The 26037-nt window shown below is 35.2% G+C and overlaps 1 protein-coding gene across 4 annotated transcripts; it reads left to right on the top strand.

Annotated features, from left to right (window-relative positions):
* The first annotated feature begins 169 nt into the window (after nt 1-169).
* pip4k2ab (phosphatidylinositol-5-phosphate 4-kinase, type II, alpha b) lies at nt 170-24930 on the top strand. 4 transcript variants are annotated; one of them, XM_051882328.1, is made up of 11 exons: nt 173-281; nt 8979-9076; nt 9188-9284; nt 13336-13488; nt 13591-13737; nt 15213-15251; nt 17088-17183; nt 18776-18889; nt 19098-19350; nt 22457-22560; nt 22642-24930. In XM_051882328.1, exons 1-11 carry the CDS (start codon nt 219-221, stop codon nt 22720-22722), a joined length of 1245 nt encoding a protein of 414 aa, XP_051738288.1. In that variant the 5' UTR covers nt 173-218; the 3' UTR covers nt 22723-24930. The 4 variants fall into 4 exon arrangements, with proteins under 4 accessions (XP_051738307.1, XP_051738288.1, XP_051738315.1 ...); XM_051882339.1 differs by lacking the exon at nt 173-281 and adding an exon at nt 1456-2348; XM_051882347.1 differs by lacking the exon at nt 17088-17183 and having other exon boundaries at nt 170-281.
* Nucleotides 24931-26037: the final 1107 nt, after the last annotated feature.

Here is a 26037-nt window from a genome sequence, read left to right on the forward strand (position 1 = left end):
GAAGTCGTTGAGAATGATGGCATTATAATGCCTAAAGAGGGCAGTAGAACACCGACAGATGCGCCTTTGGGTGAATGTTAGGAGTAGTCCACAATACATCAGTGGTTCTCAAACCACGTTCCTGGAGCCCCCCAACGCTGCACATTTTGCATATCTTCTTAATCAAACACACACCTGATTCAATTCATCAGCTCATTAGTAGAGACCCAAGACCTGAAATGGGAGTGTCAGACGAAGGAGACATGCAAAATATGCATTGGGGGGCTCCAAGAATAACCATTGTAAGTGTAATACTTGTGTTTTCCAAGTAGATATTAAAATCACATGGATATAATTTGCTTGGACTATTACAAAGGTTAGTGCATTTCCAATCTAAATGTTTTATTTTTTTTTATTTTTTTTTTTTAACTTAGAATACAACTAGCAATGTGAAAATAACATAACACAAAATTAAAAGTTTATATTTACTAAAAAAAAATCTTACATCCGCCATCAGGTTAGTGTTCAATAACAAGATTAGCGAAGTTATTTGTATTCGACTGGTTATGCGATCTTAAAGGGATAGTAACCCAAAAATGAAACTTCTGTCATCATGTACTGACCCTAAAAATGTAAGTAAAAAACACTGTATGAATTTATTTCTTCTGCTGAACACAAGAAGATATTCTGAAGAATGTCGGTAACCAAACAGTTGACTTCCATAGTATGGAAAAAAAAATACTATAGAATCAATGGGGCCCATCAACTGTTTGGTTGCCAACATTCAAAATATATTCTTTTGTGTTCAGCAGAAGAAAGAGATTCATACAGGTTTGGAACATTTTGACGGTGTGTAAATGATACATTTTTTGGTGAACTATCCCTTTAACATGTCTGCCCCCATGAGGCGACCCGCTCTATGTAAAATAAAACTTATTAGGCTACTGATATGGAGTCTTCATCTCATAGATGTGTACAACATATTTCTTAAAATTGCTATAAATATATAAAATGTAGCTCTATATAAAGAAAGAAGCAGTGCATTTTTAAGAAATCGAATCAAATAGGCTACTGTAATGATTAAATGTGGTCTTCTTAACATTTAAGGCCTGTATATAGTCTGCATAAAATACTAGCTATTCCATGCAAATTTTTTTTTTTTTTTTAAGATACATATACATTGATTGTAATCATACAATAATTTTGATTATCCACCTAAGCTGTTTACGCCGCAGGTACGTGTTAGCCTATGGAATTGGTTTGTTTGACGTCCTCGGCGACATCTCTTTTGTGGACTCGGTTTTGCACAGAATAACCTTTCTAATGTTTAGACAGCCTTATTTTTTAAACGTTGAAGACTAAGCGTGAAAAGCTTACATTACTGGCCAAGACCAAAATCGAGATTGGTGCACCGTGCACCAATAGGATTTCATCAAGCTCTAGCCGTATCTACCCAAGCGTGGCGCCAGGCCAATAATGTTACGTGAAACAGAAGATTTATGTGTCAACGTGCTGAGCTGAGCTAAAGCAGAGCTGTCAGAGGCAGTAAAGACTGATCCAGCTGCGGCATACAGGCGCAGTGGATGGCTCAGATGCCCGGTCTTCGTCGGAACTTGACTTCAGCAGGACAGTGGTTGTTTCCTATTAGTATTTCGCCGTTTTTTTATTCGTTAAGTTCGCATTGAGAAAATCATAAGGGATTGTAACATCATCATAACGTTTGTTCACGGGTTTTCGCCATGATTTAAATGAGGCGACACACCTTTTTAAAGAGGGTGGTGTGAAATATCTGCGTTCTGAATCTGTGCATCTGTTTACTTTTATTACATTTTACGTTTAGCCTCATAATGGACACGGAAGTCATTCATTTGAGCTTCTGGGATGCTTCACCGGGCGAGGTTACGATTTAGTTTGCAAAGCTGTGTGTGTGAATGAGCTGGTAGCGGCATACATCCTGCCAACTGTAACCTTCAAGCTAACGTCAATGACAGCTAGCATTTAGCTGGTGGGAGTTGGTGATAGCGGGATTTCTGAGAGTTTCCATCGTTCCGTCAGCTGCGCGTTTACAGAGGGATGCATGAACGCGATGCATTAAATAACGAAAGGGACAAATTGCATGTCGAGATCCGGTGGGGCGCTGCTGATTCTGAACAGCTTGTGTCAAGACATCGCCATAGTGCCACGCACAGAGAGGGATTTCATTCATCCGAGCCTACTCGCTAAACATGGCCTCTGCAGCCAGCAACCTTGCTGCATCCATCGCCAGCAAAACGAAAACCAAGAAGAAACATTTCGTGTCTCAGAAGGTGAAGCTGTTTCGGGCCAGCGACCCGCTGCTCAGCGTCTTGATGTGGGGAGTGAACCACTCGGTAAGGCTTACGTTTTCTTACAGGTTATAACAGCTGCGATGCTCCGTCTGAGCGGATTGAAGGCACGTGTGACAGTTTTCTTGCGGCTTCTTGATCCCTCGATAACTGTAGCATTGACGTCATTCTACGACTCTAAACACCAGAGGTATTTGTTGAGATCTGTTCTGTTCTTGAGATATGCCACACAACTTTAGATTTCCGCCTTGAAATTAATCTTGTGCTTTTTAACAAGAATGAGATTATCACTCACCAAAACCAAAAACCACCTGTCATCAGACATAACCAAATAATTTACATAAATCTAAGAACATAGATAAATATATTTTTTACTAATACTGTTGAGGATATTTTAAAAAAAAATGCTATTAATAATGTAAGCACAATTAATCTTAAAATTAGTATTTTTTTGTTACCAATAAAAATTTATTATTAATTCTGAAGGTCCTCTTTACATATTTCATCTGCTATGAGATCAATAGATCACATAGACTCTGGTGAGTTTATATATATTATCATTTTTACGTAATTTCTCTACTTTTAAGTAGGTCATGTTAGTGATTAAAACCAGCTAAACACAATGGCTGTAATATGTGTGATATGCAGAATGTGATTATTTCATTAACACCATTACATGACGGTAGTGAAAATTCAACAGATGGTGCTGAAAATCAGTTTGAAAGCATTCTGTGGTGTCAATTCATTAATTATTTGACACAAATGCTACATTTGTCAATATTTGTATTATGTTTGACACATTATTTTTGTATCCGATGGTGCTGATCCATGTTAAGTAGGCTAATGGATAAGAAAAAATATGCAAGAAGCAGGAGATTACAACCAAACATTGGTGAATAACTGAGGTGATTAATCCAATATGTACATATATTTTTTTTTTAATTTCTTTATTTTTCAGTTTAGTGGCCCGTTTTGTTCCCAGTACTCAAGAATCAATGAAATGATTGTCAGCAAGCAAAGCAAGTGTTTGCTCCTCAGATGCGAGGTTTTGGCACATAGTCATGGTGTTAGAAGATGCTGAATGACTAACTATACAGGCTGCAGACAGCATTTAGATCCCTGATCCTGTGTCGATCCCTAATGTCTGCAAGAAAATAACAACTACAAGAATGCACTTTTTCTCAGTTACCTATAGTGAGCTCATAACAAATGGTTTTCTAAATGTTTGTTCCTTTTCTATTCTCTTATTTCTCAATATTCGACAAATGCAAAAACACTAACTAGTGCTAAATATGTGTTTTTAAAAAAACATACCTTGATATGTTTAAAGAGTACTTTTCCTGTGGGAATGGAAGATTTCCAGGTATCTGACAAAGCTTTAATTGGTCTCCAGGGAATGTGAACACCAGTGTCTGGGAGCCTTATGCTCTGTCATGATGCACATGCATGAGATGCATGAAATTATTATTTCTTACCTCTGTGTTGTGTGGAAGTGCAAACACTGTATAGTGTACAGTATAATTATTAATTTACACATAGATTGAAGTCAAGACATCAAATGCTCATTGTTTTTATGCACTCTATAAGCATCTCAGATACAATTGAAAAGCATCTAAATTTTCTGTATGTCTTTATTTAGAAGAAGAGTTGAGGTGAGGAAGATTTAGCATTATTTCAATACTATAGAATTATATGGCTGTTGAAAATGCTGTTCATAATTACTCTTATTTTTAAGTGGCATCTACATGAATTGCCTTTTATACTTTATAATTTTTTTATACCATATAGCTTATGTAGGAATCATGTAAAACCTGATATTTAGATCTTTTAGGCTATTGGGCTTGATGAATTATTCTTATCTTTAAATTAACTTGTAACATCCAGTGTTTAAAGTCAAAAGTTTCAGGCTGTATTTTTGAATATCCAATATCAACTGATTTTATGCCTGCCTAACACTTAGTAGTATTATAGACAGCCACTGTACAAGCGCATCATTTATGGTGAAAGAGTTACATTGGCTGTCAACAAATATTGTTTCATCCCATTTTTTCAAAATATACTTAATGTCGTCCCTTAGAGTATCCTAAGTAGATGTAGTAAAGCACAAGCCAGTTTCCCCCTTCAGGAATGGAGAGGTTGTTTGAATGGCCTTTTAATGTATTTTCTCATTAGCCCTAGAGGTTGTGCTGTAAAAAGTGAATATGTGCAGTTTATTTCTGCTTGATTTAACTTTAAAAATTACTTCCATTGATGTAGCCCAATGTAGTCAGGCTGATTCGGTCATATTAAAGTGCCCCTATTATGCTTTTTCAAATATTACCTTTCACGCAGTGTGTAATATAGCTGTTTGTGAATGTAAAAGGTCTGCAAAATTTTAAAGATCACACAAAGATGCACAACAAAAAAAGTTATTGTCTCCTAAAAGAAAGAACTGATTCTGAACAGCTGAAATGAGTCGTCAGCAATTCCAGTCTTACTTCCTGTCACGTACCTACATAACAATGTAACATATTTGCATAATGCCAACCTATGATCTTTATTGGCTGCCCGTGAATAACGTCTACGTTGACCTGCCCTCAAACACTGTAGTTGTAACTGAGGCTGGAAGAGTTTTGTTCGTGTTGTCGACAGGTCGAGAAGATGCTGTTTTCAGCATTGCAAATTCACTTTGCATGCACTTCAAAAAGATGAGGACTCGCGCTGGAATTGATACAGAAAAAAACTGACGCCATCATTACCGTTTGTGTCACTTGCTGTGTCCGAAATCGCATAGTGTATAGTAGGCATTACATTTGGTTTGAAACTTACTTTGCGACTGTTAAAATAGTATGAATGAAATTCAGACGTACTACATCTGCCATTGTTACATTCACCTCCATTCTCAAATCCTCTCCTGTGGCCTCTCAGGATAGTAAAGTGTCCATAGTATGCACATTCAGAAGCTGAAATTCAGATATGATAATGGGTATTTCGTTTCCAACACACTGTCAGCGGTAGACCAATCAGAGCAGAGTAGGCTCGCAGAAAGGAGGAGCTAGACAATCTTCGAATGAATCGTTTTCAGACTCTTTGAGAAATGAGGTGATGTGCATATGATGTATATTGAGATTTGATCTGATACATATAAATCTATAGGAGACCTCCAAAAAAAAATTAGGAACCTTTAAAATAGCATAATAGGGGCACTTTAAGTATAATTTTTGGACTTGAATAAAAACAAATAAAACTAGCTATAGAGCAACCAAGCACATTTTTTTCAGGTTACCTGACAAAAATATTTTTATTGTAAAAAAACATGGAATGTCTAAAACACTTAGGAATACTTATGGGGGCATGAATTCCATCTTGGAGTTTTCTTTCCATCATTTCCTCTCAGTCATTGGGTGTTTGTGTAGAATAGCATCACCCCCCAAACGAATTAGTGTTGCCTGCAGGTTTATGCTCCCAAACATCATTAGCGCATTCTTCCCATCCATCCTTTATAATTTTGCTTTATTGGGGCTAACTGACAATGAGATCTTTTGACCTCATAAATGTAGTGTTCAGGAATATCGCCTCTGGGTTTAGCCTATTTTTATCATTTAGGCCAATGGAGCCCCTCCCTTCACCACATATATGTCACACCGTCTTGCGTATGCTTGATGTTCGTCTATATCTTTCATAGTTCTTTAAGATTCATCTCTTCTCTCTCATCTAATCCTCACCCTTCCTCCCCTCTTCTTTCCTTTTAGATTTTTCATCCTCTCATTCAGCACTGAGTCAGATGAGCTTTTTCATGTTGATTGCGTAAGAGTCTCGGAGGTATAACTTAAGTCTGAGGTGAAGGAGATAAAGGCCTCTTCCATTGTGGCAGGAACTTCCCTAATGGCCAGAATGAGAAACTGCCTTAACTAGAGCCAGAACACCCCACCCCCCCACCCCGTTACATGCTCAGCCAGCCTCTTTTCCCAGCACATAAGGAACGACACTGTCTGTTGCCCTTGATGTGAATTTGTAGTAGCGCTATGTTATGTAAAGTGGGTGATAAGCCGTATGTGCTGACAGATATTAGTCTGCTGAGAAAACAGGCTTCAGTAATGGAATTATTTGAAATGAAATGCAATAAAAAGAAGTATGAAATTGCTTGTAATGTTCTCGGCGCACATGTCCCAGAGTGGCTTTCAGAAAACACACAACCTACTCCGCCTGGAAAGCCCCTGGTTTCTTGGTTGCTTGATTAATCTCAATGGCTTTATCCAAACGAAATTGTATGCTGATTATGTAACCGAGTGTAAAGGGGTGGGGGTGAAGATCTACTATATATTAGAGAATAAACACGTCTGTATTTAATATAAATGATACAAAGACAAACATGTAATCATGCTGCAGTTAATATCAATTTTAATTTTGTGATTATCATTAAGATCAAAATAATCATGCATATACTATGCTTTGAAGTTGGATCGTTCATTACCTGTGTCTGATATAACATTCATTCTTCAGGTCGATGTCCATAATATTAAATCCATTATAAAAATCCGTTTGAATGTCCGCTGAGGAAAGCGATCTTTGTATTTGCCCTTTTTACAGTTAAGGGAATTTTCCATAACAGTTCTAAAACAACATCCTTTGTTTACAAAAGTCCCTTTCAATTTAAAAGTCTCTCGCGACTGACTCATTCACTTGTAAAGTTTGCCACCATCTAATGGCGTATTATTGTAACTTTTATTCAGTCCATATTACACATTAATGGACCTTTTCTCAATACTGAATACAACATATTATTTATATAAAATTGCCATTATAAATGACAAAATAAACATAATTGTACAGTTCAGTCAAACGTAAAAAAGCAGTGCTCTACAGGATGTAAGTTAAATATAGCCATAATATTAAATTACTAAATTTAACATAGCCCAATTCGATTTGCTCAGGAACAAGTAATAGATTAATAAGACCAAAGATTGCTAGTTTTATGTATCCAAAATGAATTATATCTCATGTTTAACCAAAATAAGACACAAATCCCCAAAGATGGCCGGGATGAAGCTGTTCTCGGCAGGTACACGAACACTAAACGGCCGCTGATGGTCTAAACAAATTGTAAAATAGGCGCTATGATTAAATATAAGTCACATATTTCAGGTCTAAACAACTACATTCTCACCTAAAAAAAAAAAAAACTCTTAAAACTACAGTTCATGGTTCATATATATAATACGGTGGATTTGCCATTACAGTCTCTTCAAGCGGAGTGATACAAACAGTGAAAAGTTAGGAGTGCTGTTATCACTAGAATATCGCACGGCTCTCAGCCGTCATCAGATTTCGAGAACCAAAAAAATATATATATTTTTTTAAATATATAAAATAATATATAGTATCACTGAATTCTTTGTTGTATTTTTATATTATATATTTTATAGCTTTTATTATAATATAGTATATCTGTTAAAAACATATTATAAAACATTATTTTATATATTTGTTCATAATAATATTATATAATAATATTTTTTAAATACAGCATTTAAAAAATCATTAAATTCATTATACATATTTTTAATATTAGATGTGAAATTTATGACTGATACAGTTTTACCCTGAATCACATGGCACATAATGTGTAAATGAGCGGATGCTGTGTGTGTGTGTGTGTGTGTGTGTGTGTGTGTGTGTGTCACACAACTAAGGCTGATTGACCGTGGCTTGTCCTTCCCTGTTTTCAGCTGCTGCTGTTTCAGTACTGCTCTCAGTGAACCTGCTGCCCTCTCCCCCAGTCTTGCAGTTGCTTTCTCTAGTCCTTCTTTATCTCTTTGTAGACTCCTGTTCAGCTTTGCATTTCCACTGTGATATTATTGTGCAGCATTAGACAGTGATAGATGGTTGTTGGTATTCTGAGGCTTCCAATTTCGCCTGTTACCAGTACCTTAAATCAGACGTAGTTTGTTTTTCCTCGTAATACTTATTTTTGACATCCTGTTTGTCATTGTTTTAAATCATAAAGTTCAGCTTTTTTTATTGAAATGCTTCTTAATAGACAGGAGGACGCCCCCTAATGCAGCAGGAACAGATGGAGGCACAGGAAGATGCGCAAAAATAACTCTCTGCATACACAAAACACGTCATAGTGGAAAGGGAGTGTCCAAAAATCAGGTTGGATTCCACCTTGTAGGACAAACGCACATGTGCACCCATTGTTGAACAGAAATATGCTTATCCTTGGATAAGTAGGCAGCTTTCTGAGTTCATGTCACTATTAATCAACTGACTTGAGTTTGTGTGTAGTCATGCGTGTGCTATTGCCCATGAAAGGCCACTTGACGTGTGTTGAATTATTTAGAGCAATAAAAAAAAGGAAGTGGACAGTCCGGCCAAATAAGTAATGCTTAGCCTGTTGGTGCAGACAGCTCAGTTTTTCACTGCTGCTGTTAGTGAAAGGAAGTTGTTTCTTGGCAGCGGTCCATCAGTGCACCACATTTGAAGAATGGCCCCTGTACTGCAGATAGTTCTCAGTAAATAAGAAAACAGTTTGATTTATTCATTGGAGCAGGTCCAGAAGTCTCCTGTAAAACAGATATCAAGCTATTTTTGATATGCATCACTGTTCAAATATTATTTTGTCATTTGGCATAACTGAATCATTTTCTTTCACTTTGACAGCTTGTTGTTGTTGTTGTTGTTGTTGTTTTTAAGATAAATGAACTCAGTCACATCCAAATTCCTGTTATGCTGATGCCTGATGACTTCAAAGCCAACTCGAAGATCAAGGTGGACAACCACCTCTTCAACAAGTAAGAAAGACTGACTCGATGCGATATTGCTGAACTTAGTGTGATTATTTTGTTATTTATTTGTTTGCTTTTGGTAGTTATCGGCTTTTGCACCTTTTTCTGCTTCCAAAGAGAGAACATGCCAAGCCATTTCAAGTTTAAGGAGTACTGTCCCCTAGTCTTCCGCAATCTGAGGGAGCGGTTCTCCATTGATGATCAGGAATATCAGGTACCTAAGTGCTTAAGTCATGTCATATATATTTTTATTTATTTTTTTCCCAATAATGTTAGTCATTTTTTGTGCCAAAAATGGTTACATGTAAAGAGGACTTATTACGCCCTTTTGTAAAGTCTTGATTTTGTTTGTTTTTGGGGTCTACTAGAATAGGTTTTCATGCTTCAATGTTAAAACAAGCAAACAAAAAAACATTATTTTTCACATATTTTGCACTGTTGCAGCACCTCTCTTCCCAGTCTGTCAGTAATGCTCTATTTAGTTCTGGTCTCTATGAAGCCCCTCTTTCAGAAAAGTGCAGTGTGCTCTGATTGGTCGGCTGGGTCAGTATTTTGTGATTGGGCAACCACTTTGAGCGTATTTCGGCTGTGTGAAGTTCCTCACCATAACCACAAGTTTCAACACAGTACTAACGTAACTCTCCTTTTTTTTTTTTTGTGTATGCTTTGAGCGGGAATTATTTAAATGAGGAATATTGTGACGTAAGTTCAAGACTACAATCAAGGCTTTTCAGGGAGTTCAGAAAAGTGCTTATTGATATTATAAAGAATACCTCCCTTTAGAGTGGACTTTGTGCTTCGCAGACATTTTTCATGCTCAAATAGCAACATTACACACTACAAAGTTGAAAATGTAAAAAAGCATAATAGGTCCTCTTTAAGCTTTAATGACCGTTTTCTTCATTCTTCACATGTGAAATGAGCAACTGGCTGAGCACTTTTTTGACTCCATTCACACACCGACTGCAAGTTTGTTGTCATGTCCAATATAATTTTTATTGCCGCATCTTTCAATAACAGCCTCTTTGCAAAGCCTGCAGTGCACTTTGACAGGCTTATTAAACAAACCGCCCTGAGATGTGCTGCACAAGCTGTTGAGAGCCTGTGCACATGAAGATTAAGGTCTGAAAGTTACAGTCCCAGCTGGAACGTGACCGACCTTCAACGTTCAAATGTGATTGAAATGTCAGTTGTCAATTTAATGCTAAATGGTTGTAAAAAAAAAAAAAAAAAAAAAAAAAAAGGTTAACAAAATACTTATGAATTAACATTGAAATTTCATTGAAGACAAAGCTTTGAAGATCTGTACAGAAAGTAAGACGTTAAAACAGCTTTGCAATATCAACGCTGATTTGGTTTGTAAAATCAAAAAAAAATTAAACCATGATTCAACGTGTCACATTAAAAGGCTTGCACAAAGAAAGGATGAAACGAAAGACTTGTTTATTGAACAAAGGAGAAACACTAGGAGATCGTTTTAGCTTTTACATAAACAGTAACATAAACAATACCGAACGAAGAACCTAGGAAACTAAGGTCTTAAATGCACAGGGGAGTAATCAAAGTTTAGTACGGACAGGTGAATTAACTCTGTAACTACGGAAACCACATGGGGCACAAAGAACACAGATAAACCAGAACAGGAAACCGTGAAAACAAAAACAAAACAGAACATACACATTACGGTAGGGGTGGGTGAAATGACCAAAATCTTGTATCACAATATGAGTATGCCATACTCGCTCTTAAATACATATATTCAGTATACTCGTGCATTTTCTCTCTTCTAACTTCTAACGTTCTCTTAAACATAAATGACTGTTTACTTGCAAATACATGGTAACTTTGACTTGTAGGTATGTATATTTAACCGTTCAAGCCTAATTAGGCAGCAAAAAGCACTCAGTTCAGTTCTCACGCGCTCTATGAGCAGCGGCTTCATGCCGTGTGTCTTTCAGACGGCGCTGAAAAAACAGTCTCTCAGACAATGTGCGCATATACTAAAATTGGTTCTCTTTCGATGTTCATTGTGCTTCAACGGTTTATCACCTGTTTTTAAACCGCAGTGCTTAAAACGCATGCAAACAATAAGCTTTCGTGACCACGCAACAGTACAACTACGAAAAAATAGTTGATTCCTCGTGATATGACACCTTTAAAACAAAGCATTTTTGTTTCTCAGTTCATATGTAGCAGTTTATAAGTAAACTGCAATAATATCAGGTTTTAGTTTCAGTAGCAATCATCAGATCTTTCAGGCCCAGATCAAGTTAAATGTCATAAGCTGAAAATACTGTATTGAATTTGGCCCATGTCCCAGAATACCTCAGTACTACACTTACTCTACTGTTGACCCAGCACTGTGATTGTTGGAATCAGCATTTTGTTTTCATTGAAGTGAAAGCACTTTTTTTTTTTTAATGTCTCCAGGTGACTTCTGTAAAACATCTTCAAATCAATAAATGCATCCAATATGAATTTTATATGAATACAACAGTGGTTCTCAACAGGTGGGTCATGAAAAAAATCTGGTCTTATCTGCTCTGTTTTGATAGGGACAGCGGGGGGAAACAATGCTAAATGCTGCTAATCATGAAATTGTGCATAGGTTTGATATAAAAAATAAAAGGTTTTTAAAAGTCATGAGAGAATGATTGCCAATACAGTATCTTTAAAGGCACAATATGTAAGATTTTTAGATTAAAATATCCAAAAAACACTAGAACAATGTTATATATCCCAAACTTTTCCAACAATGTTTAAATCCAGAGAAATCAGCAATTTTAACCAGGACACGGGACCGTGTCATTGCGTTGCCTGTCAATGACATCATATCCATGCTACCTTCGATTTCCAGTTTTACTAATGTTGATCTAGATTACTGCAAAGCACAGCAAGTCTCTCATAGCAGCCACTGAGCGAACACACACAGTTATGTTATAACATATCTTTCAACACATTTTTAAATATATTTATGATTGTTTTAACCATCTAAAACAGCGCTGCGTTACCCCACATGCGCAACAAAAAGAGCGAAAGTGGCCAACTGCAGCAAAAGCATAGTAAAAGCTCTGCTGAACTCAAGATTGGTGTATATCGCAGGTGTCTATCATTAGAGTTCGCTCCAGCGGCCTCGTTCCGCTCCCACGGCTCTCGACCCGCCCTGCTTCATATCACCGTAACTTTAATACAGTAGCTCATCCACGAACATGATTTCTGCCCGAGTCTGTCGGATTCCTTTCCATCTGCTGTGGAGGTAACTCCCATGATTCCACGCTCGTTCACGGCATCATCAAGCTACACCTTTGTTTCAAATAAGCAATCTCTAGTGGCGAAAATTACATATTGTGCCTTTAATGTCAAATAAGGCTGAGAATTTGGTGCAAATTTATTGACATGTCCTCACCCTCCAAAATCATGAACAAAATTATGCAAAGTAAAAAAATAAATTAAAAAAAGTCTGACTACATTAAATAAGGGTCCACAGGTAAATTGCATTTCTGCTGATGTTTTTGCATTTACAAAATTGACAGTTTTCAGTTTTCCAGTATATGCCTTCTTAATAATAATTTTGCATATTTTTGGCCTATGTGGTTGTATTGTAATGTTAATTAATAAATTGATATAAATATTTCAGTTTTTGTTCTTAAAGAGGATTTTTCTGCTCGAGTTGTTGATCATTTTGAAAATTTGATTGATTCATGGTATCCAAATCTGGGTCCTAAAGCAAAACCAGTTGAGAAATACTGATCTACTAAATCAGTTTTACTAAGAAATTTGGAACCACTTTGAACATCATGAAAATGAATCCCACTCAGTACAACGACAACACTGAGTGTGGCTGTTGCAGTAAACCGCAGAGACCTTGCGTTTTTGGCAGCTATACCGAAGATGGCATCTCAGAGCGCTGGCAGTAACTCAGCTGTGCTTTTGCTGGTTGAATAATGCCATTTTAATGCAAACCCAGTGACTCCTATCTTTTTGCATGGGGCTCTAACTGCAAAATGTTCTTTATCTCGTTTTCTTTTGCTATAAAAGAGCAAGATAGGATTTTTTGCGATCCAAATGACCAAAATCTACTAACGTGTTTCAGTTTGTGATGGGTTTCAATAAAAGAAGTAGCCAGACGGTACAGTCTGGCATTCCAGTCTGACTGCAGACTGCAGTCTAGGAGAAGTGCCAGTTGCTTTTCACCGTTTTATTGGAGCTGTTTAGTGCAAGCCTGGCAGTGTGAAATCCTTCAGTGTTCTTTTCTCCCGTGGCAGAACTCCCTGACACGCAGGGCCCCAATTCCCAGTGATGCTCAGGGCCGCAGTGGAGCTCGTTTCCACACTTCATACAACAAGAGGTACGTCATCAAGATCATCACCAGCGAGGACGTGGCCGAGATGCACAATATTCTGAAGAAGTACCACCAGGTAGAGGGAAAATCTGTTTCTTTGAACAAAGAAAATGATCCTATAGTGAGTCTCACAAGTGAATAATTTATTTTTTTTTTGTATTGTATTTGCCCACTGTAGTATATAGTCGAGTGCCATGGAAACACGCTGCTCCCTCAGTTTCTGGGCATGTATCGCCTCACAGTGGATGGAGATGAGACCTACATGATCGTCACTCGCAATGTTTTCAGCCACCGGCTGCCTGTTTACAAAAAATATGACCTGAAGGTGAGTGATTCTTGTTTAAAGAGCCGTCTACTCTTATATTAATATAATGAAAGTGAGTGGATCGGGACATCATAACTGCACATAATGTAATAAGTATTACATTTTTTAATGCAATAAAATGTTAATAATGTAATCATTTTCTCAAAACGTAATAAAATAATAAGGTAGCATTTTTTACATTATAAGAAATGTATTACATTATAAACCCAACAAAATCTTTGTCATATTGTCATAGCTTTTTTAAACATAAAAACATTGGTAATCCCTTACAGTATTATTATTATTATTATTATTATTATTATTATTAAGCACTGGTATACATTTTTGAAATCTAAATCCAGGCTTTAAAAAAAATGTAATACAACAGATTTTTTATTATTATTATCATTATTATTGATGTTGAAATTACTTACTATTATTATTGTACATTACTTCTTTTATATACATAAGCCAAATACACTTGTAGGCTTTAGGTAAAGAGAATATTAAATGTTTTTTTAATTTGACAACAAAAAGGTATACATACTGTTAATGACAAACCGTGAAAAAAAGCATCTCTATAGAGAATCATATCACTAAAATTATAAATACATTATACATTTTTTAGAATATAAGCCCATTTTTATGAGCATTTAAATGACTGTATCTCAACAATGATTAAAAACGTATACTTAAAAATTAGAAAGTGGAAAGTGGTTATTTTTTTTAATTAGTGCATAAAACTTAAAATGTGTTTCTGGGTCAAGGTGACTCAAAATGATGGAACACGTCATAATCACAAAATTAGTACAACTTTTATAAAAATAAAAAAAAAATGTTGATTTCACACTGTAGCCTAGTTATGTTTTGTGCTCAGATGTATTATGTTAAAAATTATTATTATTATTACTATTATTTCGTAAACATTGATTCACTTATTCATTATGTGCTGGTATTACCTTATGAACAGTGATTACATTATAAATTGCTACATTGGTTCATAATGTAATACATTTCTCATACAATAACCTATTACATAATGTGAAAAATTATTACATTGAAAGATCATTATTACATTAAGAGTTTTTATTATATTTTAAGAATTATTACATTATGAACATTTTATTACATTAATAATGTAAGACTTATTACATTATGTGCAGTTACTACATTATGCTTTGTTATTAAACTTATGCTATATTTCGAGTCTTTGAGTTGAGGCATGTGATAACTTTAACTCATTATTCACAGAAAATTCTGACATCCACCCTAGTTCTCCCTGGTCCCTTAATGAGAGAAGTAGTGATGTCTGATTCATGAACAAATGATTCTTTTGAATCAGATCTTTTTAATGAATTGGTTGAAGTGTATCATAAATAACTTCAGAAAAGATTGTTGGAAATAAGTAATATTGATTTTGACCTAATGAGGAAATGACACAATTTTAATTTTAGGGTAAACGATTCTTTTAATAATGACTTTTTGTACATTTTTAGGGATCCACAGTGGCAAGAGAGGCTAGCGACAAAGAAAAGGTAAACTCTCTTTTTTTTTTTTTTTATGTGTAGAAAGCATAGAACTTTTGAATAGGGGATGAACTTCCATGCTAAAACTGGAACTATTTTCACTTCCAGTGTATGATTACATAAGTGTTCAGAAAATGAGCTCACATTTGCATGTTAATGTATTGCATGTCTGAGTTTGGAAATTATGTAAAAAAAAAAAAAAAAAAAAAAAAAAACTTTTTCTGAACATATTATAACATCATCTTCCTTTCCATGTGTCTTGTGTATTAATAAACTCCCAAAATAAAATTCTCCTGTGTGAAAAGTTCCCATTTTCTATATTATCCATTCCTTGGGGAAAAAAACTCTCTGTGTTCCTTTTTAATTCAGTGTTTGCTTGATTTATTTTGCTTCAGAGTCTGGGAAACTGCACTTTTGTAGTCCAGTGGTTTCAATTTATTTAGGTAATGGTCCTGAGAAGAATAAAAATAATTATAATATTGGATTATTTTAAACCCAAGAACCGTGGTGTCTCTTATATCGTGATACCCTATTGTTTTACACTGTAATTTAAGTGTGTTGATCTCTGAAGGTAAAGAGTGAGATGGTAAGTAGAACTATTGTAAATAATAGATCAGACTTTGACTACTTGTTTTCAGGGAACATTTGACTGTTGGATTACACATTATCACACTGAATTAAACTTCCTGTGGAACGTACACTACCGTTCAAACGACTGAGGTCAAAAAGATTTTTACTTTTTATTTTTTTGAAAGAAATGCTTTTATTCAGCAAGGTTGTAATAAATTGGTCAAAAGTGACAGTATAGACATTTATAATGTTACAAAAGTTTTCTATTTCAAATAAATGCTGCTCTTTTGAACTTTCTATTCATCAAAGAATCCTGAAAAAAAAAAAAAAAAAAAAAAATTAAGCACCTGTTTGCTGTTTTCAACAGAATTATATATAAATAACATAATAATAATAATAAATGTTTCAAATCAGCATATAATAGAATGATTTCTGAAGGATCATGTGACTGCTGAAAAAAATTACTTTTTAAAATATAATAAATAGAAAACGGTTATTTAAAATTGTCATCGTATTTTGCAATATTACAGTTTCATTGTGTTTTTGATCAAATAAATGCAGCCTTGATGAGCAAAAATCTTGCCGACCCCAAACTTTTGAACAGTAGTGTATATAAATACATTGTGTGTATTAATAAAGGGTTAATACTCTTGCAGTCTACACTTGTGTACAGTATTTTCTCACATAAGGCAAACCTAATCTTGTGTTTTTCTCATATCTGTGTACATATTGAGGGCATGTGAACGATTTGCATGTATATATAATTTTTTTCTATATGCATGTTAATCTTGCTGGCATGATGAATTATTTTGTTGATTCATTTCTCCATTGAGATTTTATATTTACATTCTAATGCTGTATATGATACTCTTGGGCAAATATGAACTGATGTATATTTGTAATTATGTGTCATATACAGATTTCTTGTCAGTCACAGTATTTGATGAAATGTTTCCTTTGTTTCTCAATTGTGATTTTCTTAACATTCTCCCATGATGTTTTGTGTCTTCACTTGTTTACTGTACAACAGCCATGTTATCAATCAACTTTATATCACTCTGCTGTTTTGGTGTGTTTCATTTTGATGCATGTATGTGGGATTTTTCCATCTTTTTAATTCTTCCATTGTCTTCTAAAGGCTTTACATATTTTGTTTTTATAAAAATGCCTAAGAACGCAGTTCCCCAAAGTTACGTAGAAAGCTCAGGTCTCTCACCTCCACACAGTGATTTGTGGGTGCTTGCGTTTTGCATCTGACCTCCCTTCTCCCTGCAGCCTCGCCCACCTGAGGATGCTCCATCCAAATCACGCATGAGCCAAAAGCTACAAACCATCCGGATTGCCACACGCTTTTACTGCGCCATAAGACACGTAAGGACAAAACAGCAAAGAACTGTCCCATATTGCTCAGTGTTCTTCTTCAACATGAATCACCCTGCATTTTGCCTCAGGAAAGCACCGTTCCCTCTGGATCCCACAAGGGACTGTAAACAAAAGCCCAGGGCTGGTGCTTTAAGTTAAAGTTGTCCTCCTGTTCCAGAACGGTGACTGCTTCTTCAACAATCTCTGCTGGAATTGTGAAAAGAACTGGAATACTAGTGCGTCAGCATTTAAGTGTTCTGCTGAGCCATATGGGTGTTTATATACAGTATACCTTCATATGCTCATCTGCATGTTCTACTAGTTTGGAGTCTCAGGAATCAATTCAAAACTTCATCAATTGGCCATGAAAGGTCAAAACGTGTATTCTAGATTCCTAGATATATTCTAGATCTAGATTTTTGTTCAGTTTTTCTGCAGGACACAGAATTTATTCAACTACAACAAAGGTATTTATAGCTAAATAATGTGTAAATTGATGTTTGATAAATGTATCACAAATTTAATGCAATACAAATCTAACGAATTAAAGGGATAGTTCACCTAAAAAAAAAATCATTTACCTCATGATGTTCCAAACCTAAAGGACTGTAAAACTTTCATAATATCAAAGGAATCAAAACATTTTTCAAAATATCTTCTTTTGTGTTCCACAGAAGAAAGATAGTCTTACAGGTTTGGAATGACATACAAGAGGGAGTATATGAAGACAGAATTTTTTTTATTTTTGGGTAAACTATCCCTTTAATCTTGATACTAGCTGTAGACTTCAAGTTGGAATCGCTGATGTTTGTGAAAGTAGGCATTTAGGAAATAACCCTGGGTTTGATCATTGTAATTATTTAAATGCTGTAATTGTCTGTTGGCTCCAATAATGAAGTCTAAATCACACCCTGTTGCTCCAAGTGTCCACAGGAGGCAGGCTGCTTTATACAGTATTTCACCCGACTGCATCTGTGATGTGCTATTTTTAAGCTTAGTGAATTCTCAGATGTTTATTTGTTGTGTGGGCAAATCATAATAGCACCAGACCAAGTGCTCAACATTTTTATTCACCCACAAAGACTGTATTTATTTTTTAGATGGTGATTTTTAGTGTAATAAGATGATGGACAAAAGAAATGCATCATTAATTGTTAGAATTTTGTAGTAAATGTGAAGAGTGTTAATTCTACAATACTAGCGGCACCAAAAAGAATTGCAAAAATAATTCCTTTGTTTGGACAAACACACACTTCCACCCCATTGGTTGAGCTAATGTTGTTTTGTCTGTCCTATTTGGGCCGCTCAAACAAACAGATTGCATTTTCATTTGGTACTACCAATAGCACAGAAACTACACACTTCACTTCATTTTGTTCCATATGTAAAAAATATTGCTTCAAAAATTATTATTTTTGTCATAAAGTTTTAAATTTTGAGTGTATTAACAAATCAAGAATTTATGGTATTGTATGTCAGTGACATCGATTTTTTTATTTTTTATTTATTTATTTTTTTTATTGCAAAGTAAACTAAACATCAGAATTAAATGTATACATTTTGCCACTTTAACACTTTTTTTTCCCCAATGTGAATAACAGACCAAGGAGCTTCCAACTTACAAAGACAATGACTTCATCAATGATGGCCAGAAAATCTACATAGATGGGGAAAACAAGAAAATGTTCCTGGAGAAACTGAAGAATGACGTAGAGGTCTGTGTGCATTAAGTTTGTGTGCTCATCCATCATGCACTTTGCTACTGCCTGGCTATTCATTTGCTTTGTTTAATGTAATTGGATCATTAAACTCTTATCTAAACACTCATTCGCCCTAATCACCCCTCTGTGTCGTTAAAACTGTGTCTAATTAAAAGGACAATGATTTTTTCACGCTCTAATCCTTTGAAAAATGTGTTTCCAGTTCCTGGCCCAGCTGAAGCTGATGGACTACAGTCTGCTGGTGGGGATCCATGATGTGGAGAGAGGGGAGCAGGAACAGCCCGAAGAGGAGAGTGAAGACAATGACGCTGGCGAGGAGGAGGGGACAGAGAGCGACGGAGGGGCCACTGGCTCCCCACCAGACAGCCCAAGTAACACACTAGACAGCAATAGACCTCTGGGCCCGGGAGAGTTTGACCCCGTCATTGACGTATATGCCATCAAGAGCCATGAAAGTAAGTCATTTTTCCAGCTTGAACTAAATTAAAAGTAGGGTTGCTAGGGTGTAGGTAGATTGTTTTTGTGGTGTTCTAGGTGGCTATGATTTTCTGGTCTCTAGATATATAGCTTGAGAGCCATTTTTTTAATGTATTTTCTGCCCATTTTATTTGAAAAAATAAAAAAAATTGTGAGTCAAATCACTTCGAAAGTAATAATATACCTTTCTTAAATAAGCCGAATGATTCGAGGTGTCATTCATGCCTGCACTGTAAAAATAAAGATTGTAAGCTACAGCTGCCAAACAAAAACCGTAAAATTAAAGTAAAATATCCTAATTTAAATAAAGTGCAACTTTAATGGAAGTTTTCCTTAAATGTTTTACAGAAAAACACTGTTAAACAGGTATTTCCTGAATTACTACGATCAAACACCTTCACTGTCAAATCTTAAAAAAATGGTCAAATGACTGTTTAATCTTAATCATTCAGCAAATACCTGTAAAAGGTGTTTTTCATTGTTTATTTAAATTAGGATATTTTACTTCAATTTTATGGGGGGTTTGGCTGCCAGTCATTCGACCGTTTTATCATTTAACTGTTTTGTTACAGTTTAATTACTAATTATTTTTGAATTATGTAATTTTACATACATTTTTATGTAAATTAAAGAAAACAGAAAAAAATGTGTATAAATACTATATAAAATACTGTATAAAAATACAGTAATTTTTCTGTATAAAAATGTGAATTACTTTAATTGGTCATTAATATCATAATACTTAAAATAACAGTCAAGTTGTTAATTTACAGATATTGTTTGTAATTTACAGTGTTTTGAGTACAATTTAAAAAATTTTTTACAGTGTGTAGCACAAATAATACTGGACAAGTAATGCACACAATTTTAATATTTGGAGTTTTGAAAAAACATTATACATTGGGGGGGGGGGTCTATTGTGTTACAATGAACAGCAATAGAAGGACACCATTCCTCTGTAAATACTGTAAATTCAGCCATATTTAAATTTTGCAATATTGCACATTCATGGATTGAAAATCATTTATTATTTATTTATTTTATTTTTTTTCTGATGCACAGTCAGGTCAGTAGTTCAGATTTTAACTATTTTTATTTTTAGCAATGTTTTATATATATATATATATATATATATATATATATATATATATATAATTTTATTTATTTATTTTATTTTTTTACTAGAAATATTTATTCATTAAATGTTACATTTTCTATTTTGTGTTCATTATTTTTATACTTTACAAAAAGAAAATATGCAACAAGATAGAAATTATACAGCTGTAATGCAACTTAATATATTCATAAATATTTTTGCTGGAAAATGATGGAATATCATGAAACATCATTACTGAACGGTTGTAGTAGTCATTTTTGTTCTTTGTCACATTTTATCTGTTAGCTAGATAGCATTATCTTGGTGACAAATCAGCAGATTCTGCAACAATGTTGAATGCATCACATAAAACCAAGCATTTAGTTTGCAAGGCATTTAAAAGGTTAGTTCACCCAAAAATGAAATTTCTGTCATTAAGTACTTACCCTTGTGTCGTTCCACACCAGTAAGACCTTCTTTCATCTTCAGAACACAAATTAAGATATTTTTGATGAAATCCAAGAGGTTTTTTTATCCTCAATAGAAAGCAACGTAATTACCATCATTCAAGGTTCAAGAAAAGCAGTTAACCCTTTGACGCGTACGATCACACAGGTGTGATTAGAACATTCAGCGCATCACGTGATCAACTGCCAAATTCAAATGTGCGTGCGCGCTTTGGCTGGCGCTAAACCAGAGACGGACGCGTGCAGCGCTTTCATATATCACATAGATGCAGTGTTTTCAACCAAATAATGTTTATTTTAGGTTTCAGACATTTAAATACACATGAGAACTAACAAAACAATATATTTAGAATTTGTATAATACACAATGATGTCTATAGAAGCGGAAATAACAACCCTTTCCATTATAATTAGACGACACGTTTTATTCATATAAGATACACATTGTGAAAGTAACTTTAAAGTTTACTCTGTTCTTCCCCAGTTCACCGACTCACTTTCATGTATTTCGGGAGAAGTGGATGAATTCACGTGTTGTAAATCCAACAGATCCGATTCTCTGTGCGGCGCAAACTAACATGGCGGCGCCCATCGCGCATATGGCTCAACTAACGCGATCGTTATAAAGGTGTTTAAACAGCAAAACACATCCACTTGCACATATTTGACAATCGGAATATCAGATATTTCATGCTATAGATAACAAATTTGTGAATATTTTGAATAAAAAAGGAAAAATTAAATAAAAGCAGATCATCAGTCATACAGCGCTGTGGTGCGTTACGTGACAAGCAATGATGCGTCACCATGGAAACAATAAAGTGACACATTCTAAATAACAGTTGCCTTAAAAAAAACTCACGCTGGGGCGTCAGCCAGAATATTTTAAACTTGCGTGCAAAAGGGTTAAACCTTGAATGATGGTTATTACATTGCTTCCTATGGGGGATTAAAAAAAACTCTTGGATTTCATCAAAAATATCTTAATTTGTGTTCCGAAGATGAACGAAGGTCTTAGGGGTTTGGAACGACATGAGTGCGAGTTCTTAATGACAGAATTTTCATTTTTGGGTGAACTAATTGCATCGTTCTCTATAGGGCACAGCTGATTGGTTCCTGCTGTATCAGCAGCCAATGAGCTCGCTGCTAAACCTTAAAATACTTGGTCAGCGTTTGCTGTAGCAGTAGCAGCGCGCCTTCAGAAACCCTTCCCCTTCCCTAGTTCCACCTGTATAGATCTGCTACGGGAAATTCATGTACACTTTATTGTACAGCAGCAGCAGCATGTCTTACTTGCTCACAGCAGCGTGTCGTGTATGTATTGGCAGTAGCAGGTGCTGTACTTGCTCTGAAACAGCAGCAGCAATAACCAACAGGGACAGCGACGTAGCAGATCTATTTCGCCAAGACCAAACATATTAACGTTAAATATTCAGTGTTGAAAGTCAAAAGGCAAGTGACAGTTCTGTCTCACTTCATTCCAGTTCTTGCTTAAAAACCGTAGTCCATTCTACCTTACAGATGCTCCTAAAAAAGAAGTCTACTTCATGGCGGTGATTGACATTCTCACTCCATATGATGCCAAGAAGAAAGCAGCCCATGCAGCTAAGACAGTCAAACATGGGGTAAGAGTAACAAACACGGTTCCAATATGTCATAAACAGTGCTAGTACTAAATGGCACATTTTTGTTTCTCCCTTCTCCAGGCAGGGGCAGAGATCTCAACGGTCAACCCCGAGCAATATTCAAAGCGCTTTTATGATTTCATCACCACCATTCTGTCCTAACCAGTACCTGAGGATGGAATGAGGCGGAATCACAGGCGGTCACATATGAGCTCATATCCTAAGAGAGGTTCCGCCGTGGTAACGGATCCATCGTCTCTCTATACCACTTGTCAAAGGATCACTTCTGAGATCTATCAAGATCTTTTTTTTTTGTTTACAGTTTCTTTTTCTTCTCCGTTTGATTTCTTGGTAGGTTTATGGCTCCATGTGGTTGATAAGGCATACATGTGATATAGTCATGCATATATAGCGTTCTGTATCTTTGTGTTAGATATTGTTGATTGAGAAACCGAGTGATGTTGTTTGTGCCCAGCTACGTGGTATGATTATCATACTGGAATTCTCAAAGCTGCTTATATATTTATTGTCCATATGTTTTCTGTAGAGAAAATTCATTGTTCTTAACAAAAAAAAAGTCCAGTTTTTAATAATATATTTTAATTCATAAATTAAATTTAGCCCTGAACAAATATGACCAGAGTCAGAATGAAAATAAATTAGAGCATAATTGTTTGAAAGTGTTTATTGCACTATTAACTGCAGGCAGTACCTTTAAATCAAATCAGTTTTTTCTGTCTGTTCACAAAGCATACGTAACAGTAAAAAAATGATGCAACTTCAGGTTCAACTGCTAAATTCATAGTTAATCTCCAATCTGCGAATTGGATTTAGATGATCTGCCTGTTGTGCATTGTAAAGTCTTGCACAGGAGCTCAATATTTGCAGTTGACTCCGATAGTAATGTTTAGAATAAATTATAAAGCAACAGTTTTTGCACATGATCTAATGCACCAAAATGTTTATGCAAACGATTCCAGTTTTACCACTGACTCGCGGAGGGTCATGCAATAGTAGTGATTCGTAGAATGTGTTAAGCACCTAATGGGTTACATGTGCGTCGCCACTTTTGTATCCCTAGTGAAAGAACAAGGCATTGCCTGTTTTTTGTTGATTAGAGAACATGTTATGAAAATGAAGCATATTTTGTACCTCCTTTTTTTTTTTTTTTTTACAGTAACAATTAGCAAGTTTACAGTGGGCCGTTCTCTTGAGAATGCAGTTGTGCTGGCGCTATATTGATCCTCGAATCTGCGTATAGTGTTTCAGCTGCACTGTAAAGAGGAGAGAATGCTGCCTGACTCTAGGTCTTACTGTTGATATCTCTCTCTCTCTCTCTGTCATCATCGTCTGAAATTTGTGTGAACCCAGAGACCTTTAGTATTATAAAATATATAGATATTGTGATATGTCTTCTTCTGGAATATTGTTTGCAAAGTAATCCTAAATATTCTACTTTATGTGTTGACATATATACACTGTGCGAGGGTGTGCCTTTTTTACTCTGAATTATTTAATTTTGTATTTGAATCATTTTTTAAAAAGAGATGTTTGAAAAATGTTATTTTCTAAAAAGGGAAAGGTGAATAGGACGAATCCTAAGGTGGTTTTGCTGTTCATGTGTAGATGTGTAAATATGCAAGTGTATTACGTGTTTGCAATATTATGACTGAATGTTGCAGTCCTAATGGTACAAAAACTTTAAGATTTCACTGAAATGATTAAACTGGTCATTTAGCTTATTTTACCAATACATTGTTGATATAACTGAAGTTATTTTTTTTTTTTGTTAAAACACTTTTGAGGCTTGATGTGTTGCTGTATTTTCATTTCTCTGTTTTTTCAGTTACTAGTTAGATAAGCAATGTCAGTTCTTGTTTTAGGACAGTTTTCAGTGGAAGTCTGTTTGGGTAATTCAGCACAAGATTGGGCTTTATGAACACACTCCTGATTTATTCTCTGAGTCCTTGATGAATTTGATGTCTGTACAACACATTTGAATCTCAAAGAAGCCACTTTGGAGCCACTTCTATGAGCTTTTGTGGGGAAAAGACTTCACTTTGTCTCAAATTGTATAGAGTTTTGATCTCATGTGTTGTAATTTGTAAAGACATGCTTCCATGTTAATGGTACAGTGTGAGTTTGATACTTTAACGTTTGAGGAAGAGAAAAAAGAGAAGGAAATGTGAGCCCTTTTAAATACGCTGTCGAAGGAAGATATTATCAGTTGTCAGTCTACTTGTCATAACTGTTGTTATCTACGTCATGAAAGTGTGCAGCTCTTGTGTGTATGTGTTGTAGGCCTAAAATATTTAAAAGCATCCTGTCCCATAAGCATTGCTCAATAAAACAATGCATTGCTCAGCTTGATTAATGGTTATATAGTATTTATGTATTATGGAAAAATCTTACATTCACAAGACAAACCATTAAAAAACAATAAGTGCTTCCCGTAAAAGGTTTATATTTGGGTGTGTTCTTTGTTAAACCCGTTATCAACATAATTGTTGGTTCATATTCAATTTTAAATGTCTTTTGTTAAATACAAATGGAACAGATTTTACTTGACTTTCAAAATATAATAAAGACTCACAAGGCAACATTTTGTAAATTTCATAGGGATGATCAGAGTGTGTGTATATATATAATATGAAAATTTAAAAATGTAATGTCATTAAAAAGATCATCTCATTTTGATGGTGTACATTATAACACTGTAATGAGCTGTGGATGCATTACATGTTTACAACCACACGAGGGCGCATCGCGCTCCCGTACTGTTGCATGACAATCAGTGTAGGCCTTCCACAAACGCGTTGCCTATTACCTAAGCGCGCCAATTTTTAATTATCCTTTTTTATTTTAATATGAAATGCTACACAGATTAATCAGTATGTATTGACTTTAAGGGTAGGTCATATGTAGTCTTATTTATGTTTATCAAGCAGTGCCGAACTGTAATCAATCGAGGAGAATCATGAACAGCTCCGAGTGAAAAGTATCCTTCGTATGACATTGCATTTGTAGTACTATTTCACTTTGATTTTTTTTTCCTTTTCCATTATCACTGTTTTTAAATTAACAAAGCAAAACTCAGTTCTTCTCAGCGCAACTACACCATTCATTTAATTTAAACTGAGACACTATGATTGAGGCTTTGCGTCTCAGATATTATCCAAACTATTCTGTACATCGATGAATTAGCACCAAAAAAGGCGCTTTGACGGCGTTTTCAATTTATGCCTTTCAAAAGATTTTAACAAAGCTAAATATCTTTTACTGAACTTTTCCTTAAATTGGTTTCTTTCTATATAATTTTTTTTTTTTTTTTTACATTTAAAACTGGATGTTTTTAATAAATATCAATAATAGCGTTCAACTTCGACTAAATAGCCTGCTTGTCATAAGCCGCCGATTCTGACAGAATACCTACGAGAATATTCAAGAATGCGCTTAGGACAGTAGCTAAATAATTAA

This window comes from Ctenopharyngodon idella, chromosome 2 (genome assembly GCF_019924925.1).
Source record: "Ctenopharyngodon idella isolate HZGC_01 chromosome 2, HZGC01, whole genome shotgun sequence".
NCBI lineage: Eukaryota > Metazoa > Chordata > Actinopteri > Cypriniformes > Xenocyprididae > Ctenopharyngodon > Ctenopharyngodon idella.